Source organism: Staurois parvus, unplaced genomic scaffold (assembly GCF_062004578.1).
Source record: "Staurois parvus isolate SC_StPar_1 unplaced genomic scaffold, SC_StPar_1.0 ptg000470l, whole genome shotgun sequence".
Taxonomy (NCBI): Eukaryota; Metazoa; Chordata; class Amphibia; order Anura; family Ranidae; genus Staurois; species Staurois parvus.
In genome coordinates this window covers 2,538,003-2,547,314 of record NW_028318266.1, presented here as the reverse complement: position 1 = coordinate 2,547,314, position 9,312 = coordinate 2,538,003, and the positions used below count along the sequence as shown (strand labels likewise).

The window sequence follows — 9,312 nt, the reverse complement described above, 5'->3', positions numbered from 1 at the left end:
ATACACTCACCATGAACTTTATTAGGTGCATCTGTTCAATTGCTTGGTAACACAAATTGATAATCAGCCAACTACATGCAGCAACTCAATGCATATAGGCATCTAAATGTGGCAAAGACGACTTGCTGAAGTTAAAGCTGATCATAAGAATGGGGAGAAAGGGGATTTAAGTGACTTTGAACGTGGCATGGTTATTGGTGCCAGACGGGCTGGTCTGAGTATTTCAAAAACTGCTGATCTATTGGGATTTCCACGCACAAATATCACTATGGTTTACAGAGAATGGTCCAAAAAAGAGGAAATATCCACTGAGGAGCAGTTGTGTGGATGAAAATGCCTTGTTGATGTAAGAGCTCAAAGGAGAATTGACAGATTGGTTGCTGCGACATTCAGATGGTAGGGTCAGATGTTGGCATAAACAACATGAAAGTATGGATCCATCCTGCCTTGTATCAATGGTTCAGGCTGGTGGTGTCATGGTGTGGTGGATCCATCCTGCCTTGTATCAATGGTTCAGGCTGGTGGTGGTGGTGTCATGGTGTGGGGGATCCATCCTACCTTGTATCAATGGTTCAGGCTGGTGGTGGTGGTGTCATGGTGTGGGGGATCCATCCTACCTTGTATCAATGGTTCAGGCTGGTGGTGGTGGTGTAATGATGTGGTGGATCCATCCTGCCTTGTATCAATGGTTCAGGCTGGAGGTGTCATGGTGTGGTGGATCCATCCTGCCTTGTATCAATGGTTCAGGCTGGTGGTGTAATGATGTGGGGAATATTTTCTTGGCACTAGCAAGGTGTACCTAATAAAGTGACCGGTGACTGTAGGTGATGGGGCATGGTGGGATAATGTTAACAGTAGCTTGTTGGTTTGATTTTGATTAGTGATCAGTGTGATCTAAAGTGTGATTTCTCATTCAATTTCAAATACATAATTATTTTTAATTTCTTCGGAAGCCTGAATAATGAATATTAGGAGGTCAACTTAGAGGTTCCAAAAAAGAACACAGATGTATATGAAACATGATAAGTATTGGCATCTTGTAAGCAAGAACTGTGAGGATGTAGTTTTGGTGCATCTATATTGTTTTAATATTTTTGAGAACTTTTTGAAGAGTTTTTCTGATCTCATGGTTCTTCAGACTATAGATAATAGGATTCACCATTGGAGTCACCACAATGTGTGAAAGAGATCTAAATTTGTTCGTATTCGGGGAGCTTTCATCAGATGGTACCAAGTACACGGCCATCAGCATTCCGTAATATGAGCAAACAGTGGCCAGGTGTGCGCTACATGTGGAAAATGCTTTCTGTCTTCCAATGACTGAAGAGATACTTAATATGGTGAAAAAAATCAAGACATATGTAAGAATAATAAAGGCAAAAGGAACAAAAATACCTAAACTGGACACAGAAAAATCAACAAATATTAAAAAGGAAATGTCAGAGGTAGACAGCTCTATATATGGACCAGAATCACAGAAGAAGTGGTCAATAATATTCCCACCACAGAATTGTAACTGACCCAGTAAAATAATCTCACTTGATGCAAAGAAAACTCCCAACCAACACCCAACAATTATATTACTGCAAATGTGGGGCTTCATGATAGAATTATAATGCATTGGGTTACATATGGCTAGATATCGATCATAAGATATAATTGCTAAAAGAAAAGATTGCACAAATCCAAAAAAACAGAAGCAATACATCTGGAAGATACAGGCACTGATGGATATTGTAAGATCATCCTTCAGTATAATATCTAACATCATTGGGACTACGGAGGTGGATATCAGTAGGTCAGCTATTGCCAAGTGTTTGAGGAAGAAGAACATTGGGATTTTTAGATGTTCCTTTATTGATATTAAAACAATAATGAGAAGGTTTCCATTCAATATCACCACATATAGTAAAAGGAACAGAGTGAAGAAAATAATTTTGAATTTATAAAGTCCTTGAAATCCAAGAAGCAAGAAAACAGTTACTTCAGTTTGGTTGTCTTCACACATGCCTGAGAGAAAGAGTCTACCCAAGAATACAAAAATGATCTTCCGCCTGTAAAAAAGGAAAATTTTTAAGAAATGCAGTATCTGTAAAAAAAAAAAACAACATTTTGTGAGTCTTTTATAAAATACATTTAAGTATTCAAAATGTAAACTTTTGCTTGGGATCTTTCCTCTTGATACTCTAACACTAGTGGCATTAATTCTACAGAATGTTTGAGATTTTCAAGTTGTTCTATTGTTATCTCTGTTGTTGAAAACTCAATAAAATCTACATAAGTAAAATACTAGTAAGTAATACTATTCATTGGCTAATTTAATGCTTTTTTTAAAAGTAATATGGCTCCCTTTGTTTGCATTGTATTGCAAACAGCTATCAGCTCTCTGCTTATATCTTAAAGTGGAGGTCCACCCAAAAAGAGGAAATTCCACTTTAAGGCCATGTCCCCCGCTCCTCGTTAAGGATTGGCACATTTGGGGAGCGGGGGGGAGGGGGTACCTGAATTTGACAGGTACCTGCTCCCACTTTCACTGCAAACGGAAGTGGAAGTTGTCCTCCCCCCTTCCTCCATGTAGTCTTCCGGGCAACGTGACAGGTCGAAGAAGACTATGGGACCATTCACAAAGTGCAGGGCTACTTGTGCAGTGTACACCCAGCTGTAAAGCTACAAACTGTCACAGCAGGGTGCTCACACTGAAGATCAGGGGCAGAATGACCATTTGGAAACTTGGGCACTGCCCGAGGGCCCGAGGTCAATAGGGGTCCCATGAGATGCCCCTGGTACCTTTTTCATAGGCTTTTTTGAGTTTGGGCAAGGACACAGGGGCCCCATGATTCCCTATTGCCCGGGGCCCCATGAGTTGTCAGTCTGCCCCTGCTGAAGATGCTAGTTTTTGTATATATTTTGCAATCTAGTGTTAAATAATTAATTACAAATGTTGTACTGTGTGATGCCAGAATATGTTGTTTCTGTCCATGAAACTCCTACTGTTCCATAACACCACGTACAGCTTAAGTGCATCTTCAAAGTATTTATTATTTATTTATTTCAGGTACTTATATAGCAACGTCAATGTATGCAGCGCTTTACATATCTATTGTACATTCACATCAGTCCCTAACCCTCAAGGGCTGTACAATCTAAGGTCCCTAACTCACATTCATACATACACATACTAGGGACAATTTAGACAGGGGCCAATTAACCAACCAGCATGTCTTTGGAGTGTGGGAGGTAACTGGAGTACCTAGAGCAATCCCACACAGGCACAGGGAGAACATGCAAACTCCAGGAAGGTGGTGCCTTGGTTGGGATTTGATCCAACGACCCTAGTACTGCCAGATATCTATTTAACCCCCCTGGCGGTATTCCCGAGTGTAGCTCGGGGTAAAGTTTCAGCACCACAAGCCTGGAAACTGAGAAACGTCTATGGCGTCCAAAAAGCGTCCCTTTAGGTCAGACGCGGTTTTAGACCGGCTAGAGAACAGCGATAGTAAATCAGAACCACTTGCAGAATTGAGTGATAATGATTCGTGGGGGAAATTCCTCATCAGACACTGAAAACGATTCTGCGACTGAGCTCAGCGATGTGCGAACTTGGCGCTATATTTCACATTTCAGTGTTTTTGGTTTGATTATATTATTGAATTAAATTTTTTATTATTATATTATTTTTTTTTATGATTATTTATTAAATTATAATTTATGATTTTGTGTTTCAAATTTTAACATCCCCGGGATGTTTACTAGACTCTTGTTCAGACAGATTTCAGTGAGTTATTCCTAAAAATTACAGGCCTACAATAAAAAAACAACATATTTCCATGCAAAAAAATGTACCGCTTTGAGCACAGAAATATGGACATAATCAGACCGCTAAGGAGGTTAACCCTTTTACTGACACTACTGTATTTATAATGGCAGTTGCAAAGAGGGGTGTTACACACATTCCTGGCAGCTGCAGCCACCAGGAGTATGTATACACTCCACAAGCCGGCTGTTGGCTTTCTAATGAAAGAGATCCGGTGACTGGGCTGTATAGCCACCCTGTAGTGCAGTATTTTAAAAAAAATTTATTAAAAATGCCTCAATAAAAACATACAGAAGCTGGCATTACACTTACGGAAATAGTGCTGCCTATTTCGGCAACAGGCACCAACTCCACCCTACACGTGTTTCATCCGATGGGACAATAATTTCTGAAAACTGTGTAGCCATATCCAAAAAGTGTCATACACATAAATGTAACCCCCCTCAATATTTCTGGATCACACGGCTGCACTTCCAGTAAGGTGGTCTACCTCATTCAATGCAACAAGTGCAACCAGGGATGTTGCATTGTTGAGATGGGACAGAAATTAAAAAAAAAAAATGATAAAAGGAAGCAAGGAAAATGATTACTGCACTCCTGTGGGACATCATTTCTCACAAGCAGACCATTGTAGAAAACACATACTGTAAATGTTTTGGCTCTTTAGTAAATTAAAAAAAAAAGAAAAAAAAACGCTCAAGAAACGTTCAACCTCAGCTTTCTAAATCATTCTCTCCTCTGTGACTTTTCCCACTCACTCCTATTTCACAGCCTCATTCTCTATTTCTTATCATACTCACATTCTTCGTTTTCTTATGTGTCTAAGAGGTTGATTTACTAAAACTGGAGAGTGCAAAATCTAGTGCAGCTCTGCATAGAAACCAATCAGCTGCCAGGTTTTATTGCCAATGTTTAATTGAACAAGCTGATGAAGGAAGCTGATTGGCTGCCATGCACAGCTGCCCCAGATTTTGCACTTTTCAGTTTTAGTAAACCACCCCCTATGTGTTGTTGTAAGTGCGCTTACAGAGCTACAATTACCTTTAAAAATAGCAAAGGAACAACAATGAATTGCACTTATGTTGTGTTATCCTTAACTGCCCTGGTGTGCTAGGATCTCAGCTCTTCAATGTCACATCTATGGCTTGTGCTCATTTTGACAGGTCCTTTTTTTATAAGGGTGCATGTCCTTGAGGACTGATCTTCTGAGAATAGTGCCAACCTTACCTCAGGTGTTATTAAAATTGCCAGGTGACTATTTTATCTTCAAGTCTAATTAGCATTAATAAGGGAAACAACAACAACCGACTTGTTTACAGCTAAAAGTTTATTTAGAAGAAAAAAGTCACAAAATAAAGGAAAAAATTAGAATGTAGGGAAATTATTGTAGAGATCTATACTCACCTGCCACTTTGTTGGGTACACCTTGCTAGTGCCAAGAAAATATTCCCCACACCATTATACCATCACCACCAGCCCGAACCACTGATACAGGGCAGGATGGATCCACCACACCATGACACCACCACCACCAGCCTGAACCACTGATACAAGGCAGGATGGATCCACCACACCATGACGACACCACCAACAGCCTGAACCATTGATACAAGGCAGGATGGATCCACCACACCATTACACCTCCACCACCAGCCTGAACCACTGATACAAGGCAGGATGGATCCACCACACCATGACACCACCACCACCACCATCCTGGACCACTGATACAAGGCAGGATGGATCCACCACACCATAACACCACCACCACCATCCTGGACCACTGATACAAGGCAGGATGGATCCACCACACCATGACGACACCACCACCAGCCTGAACCATTGATACAAGGCAGGATGAATCCACCACACCATTACACCGCCACCAGCCTGAACCATTGATATAAGGCAGGATGGATCCACCACACCATGACACCACCACCACCATCCTGAACCACTGATACAAGGCAGGATGGATCCACCACACCATGACGACACCACCACCAGCCTGAACCATTGATACAAGGCAGGATGGATCCACCACACCATTACACCACCTATAATCAGAAATCCTCCTGCGCTATGAAAATGGAAGTAATAAACCTATTCTACAGCTGCCAACACTCAAAACTGATACCAAAACAGTGTCAAGAAATCATAAAAAACAGTGTAGCGCTTTAAAGACTGTGTCTAATACTCAATAATAATAAATAAAAATATTATAAATAGACAATAGTGACAAAGAAAAATTAGTGCCAAACTCAAATAACAAATAGAAATCTATCACCCATTAAAAAATACGTGTACTAACATTGAACAATAAAACTACTAATAAGCACAACCATAAGAATAGTGTACACATAACTACTACAATTACAAAAACTCCAAATTTCGTCCAATAAAGGGACTCTTAGCAGTGCTCACATAGTGCCAAAAAGAGTAAACATTTATAAATGTGTAAAAAACAATGTCCTTTTGTGAAAATGAATCAAAACCATGCAGAGTGCAGCAGTGATAATTATATAAATCCGTGACTGTGCCAAACTCTTCTCCCATTAACGGCTAGATTGCCTCCTCACCTCCTCCTAGTGACCCCAAAGGGGCCAACAGGCTTGCAGGATCACCCTGGATCCTTGATTAGCAATGGCCAGCAGCTTCCTTCCTTCCCTGGATCTCCTTTGTGGGGCTCCTAATGCCCCTGATCAGTCAGGATGGTTCTGAAGAATAATAGCTCACCAATCCAGTGAGCCAAGAAAACCTCTAAGTGCAGTATTTTAGTCAACTTAGTTTATTCAAGAGTAAGAAGAGTGTCACTCACATTACAAGCAGTCTTCCTTCCTCACGGATGTGTGGGTGTACTGCATGTGAATGGGACCTCCTGGGTGTAGCAAAATGGCGTCTCACGCCAGAAATGCGTCACCACGCACCGGAACTACTGACTCGCGAACCTACGCGTTACGTCACCGTCTGCTCGTGACTGACCCCGAGGAAGGGACTAGGAACACCTACTGGCCCAGGAAAATGACTGGGCCAGAGAGGAGAAATAATAGAAGCAAATAACTTGGACCTCCAGGTCATAGTTTTGTTAGTCCTCTGCATTTCAGGATTGGATATGGAGGACACTTCCAACTTCCAACCAGCCATGATGGAGTGACTGTGACCCATCTTCTTTCAGTTTAAACCCTGGCTATTATCTTTTCTCCTTACTTCCCTCATGAGCTGGTATATTCCCTGTCACCTTGCTACCCACTACTGAAAGCTAGTTTTGCATACTCTACTAACCCGTTTCTATGAATGACCTCACTTAACAACAGACTAGTATTACTTTTCACTGGTTTCCGATGTGGGCAGACTTTAACCAATTTGGTTGGGCTGCTACCTCCTAGCTATTCTCTAGGTGTCCTGAGATGGCAGTACTTAATCTTTGGTACCTGCTGTCTTATATCACCAGTAACTAAATACCAAAGCATCATTACCTGTGGTCAGGTGCATTGTTTTGACCAATCACAATGCACTGTCAGGGCTGTTTGCACACAGCATGTGATGACATCACAAGGGGTGGGGTGAACCCCTGTCCTCTTGTGACATCATGACAGTATTTAAGAACTGTCATCGGCGGCGCAGCTGTCAGACGGTGGTAGCTTTTTTTTTTGCTTTTCGGGTAGCAGAAGTGGCGGGCATCGTGATTGACTTTGCATCTACTTTGGGGGACGTTTTAATTTTTATTTTTAAAATAGGATTTGTCAAAGACTGTCTCCTGTATTTTTTTACACTACACATTTTTTTTTGTGAAATGGTAGCGGTACCATGCACCGCATACTCATTCACATCGGGGGGCTCGGTATCTGGGGGTCCCCTTATTAAAGAGGGCTTCCAGATTCTGATAAGCCCCCATCTGCAGACCCTCACAACCACAGGCCATGGTTGTGGGGAAGAAGCCCTTGTCACCATCAACATGGGGACAAGGTGCTTTTGGGAGGGAGCCCCCTGCCCCAAAGCACCCCTCCATGTTGAGGGCATGTGGCCTGGTGTGGTTCAGGATGGGGGCGCTTGCTCGTCCCCCACCTTTCTTGACCTGCCAGGCTGCATGCTCGGATAAGGTTCTTGTATGGATTTTGGGGGACCCCACGCCTTTTTTTTTTAAATTTTGGCATGGGGATTCCCCTCAAATCTATACCAGACCCGAAGGGCTTGATATGGATGAGAAGGGGGAGCCCACGCTATTAAAAAAAAAAATGAATTGTCGGGCAATGCCGACAATTCTTTTAACATTCAGCTGTCAGGGTGAAACCCCACTTACAGCTGAAATATCAATGAATGTTTCACTACTAAAATACTGCATAATTTAATAATATAACTCATGGCGTATTTTAGTAACTGAGCTGTATTTTATCACATACTTGGTTCGTGTTCAAAGTTCGCTGTCAAACATTCTGTAGGTTTGGATGTTCGACCGTGAACTGATCAGAGGGGTGGTTGGCCCATCACTATTCAAGAAGGACATCTTTTAGAGCAGGGGTTTTGAATTAAATTTCAAGGAGGTCCTGTCACTAAAATTTTCTTTTGGCCCAGGTCCAAATAGGGTGTGCCCATCAGTGTGTCCCCTTACATGAGGTGTCACCATCAGAGAGCAACTTTACATTATGTATTCCCATCATATCAGGTGTGCCCATCAGAGTGCTCCTTTACATCAGTTGTCCCCATAATAGTGACCTTTTACATCAGGTATCCTCATCACATTGCTACCTTATATCAGGTATTCCCATCAGAGTGCCTCCTTACACTCAAAGTACCCCTTTCTATCATATTTCCCCATCAGAGTGCTGCTTTACATCATATTCCCTATAAGAATGCCCCTTTCCATCACAGGTGCCTATCAGAGTATCTCCTAAAACAGTATGTTTTGTGCCCCCTTAACATAAAATTGGCCCATCAGAGTGACCCTTAACATAAAATGTCCCCATCAGAGTGCCCCTTAATATAAAATAAGGGGTATGCTGATGGGCACATTTTATGTTAAGGGGCACTCTGATGGGCACATTTATATTAAGGGGCACTCTGATGGATACATGTTATGTTAAGGGGCACTCCAATGGGCACATTATATATTGTGCCTGAGTGCACCTTAACATTAAATGTGCCCCTCAGAGTGCCCCTTAACATAAAATGTGCCCATCAGAGTGCCCCTTATCATAAAATAAGGGGCATGCTGATGGGTACGTGTTATGTTAAGGGGCACTCTGATGGGCACATTCTATGTTGTGACCATCAGAGTGCCCCTTAACATTCAATGTGCCCATCAGAGTGCCCCTGTAATACTATACCCTACCTTAATGGCAGACAAGAGCTGTGTCGGGGTCCTTGCTGGATGCTTGTATACAGGCAGGGAGTGGGAGCCAGAGAGACAGTGAGCTAAAAGGGGCGGGGCACACACATGATGTCATGTTGCTGTGATGACTGCCCTGCTCAGCAGCGGATCTGTCATTGCAGGTTGGCGG

The 9,312-nt window shown here is 42.2% G+C and overlaps 1 protein-coding gene across 1 annotated transcript; it reads right to left on the bottom strand.

The window, feature by feature from the left end:
* Positions 1-1,064: 1,064 nt before the first annotated feature.
* LOC149452521 (olfactory receptor 1468-like) lies at positions 1,065-2,043 on the bottom strand. Its single transcript, XM_089689185.1, has one exon. The coding sequence runs from the start codon at positions 2,006-2,008 to the stop codon at positions 1,076-1,078; it is 933 nt and encodes a 310-aa protein (XP_089545311.1). The 5' UTR covers positions 2,009-2,043; the 3' UTR covers positions 1,065-1,075.
* Between the last annotated feature and the right edge of the window lie 7,269 nt (positions 2,044-9,312).

Bases quoted from the DNA above. Each gene is read 5' to 3' on its own strand.
- LOC149452521 (XM_089689185.1), bottom strand. From the start codon at position 2,008: ATGTGTGAAGACAACCAAACTGAAGTAACTGTTTTCTTGCTTCTTGGA.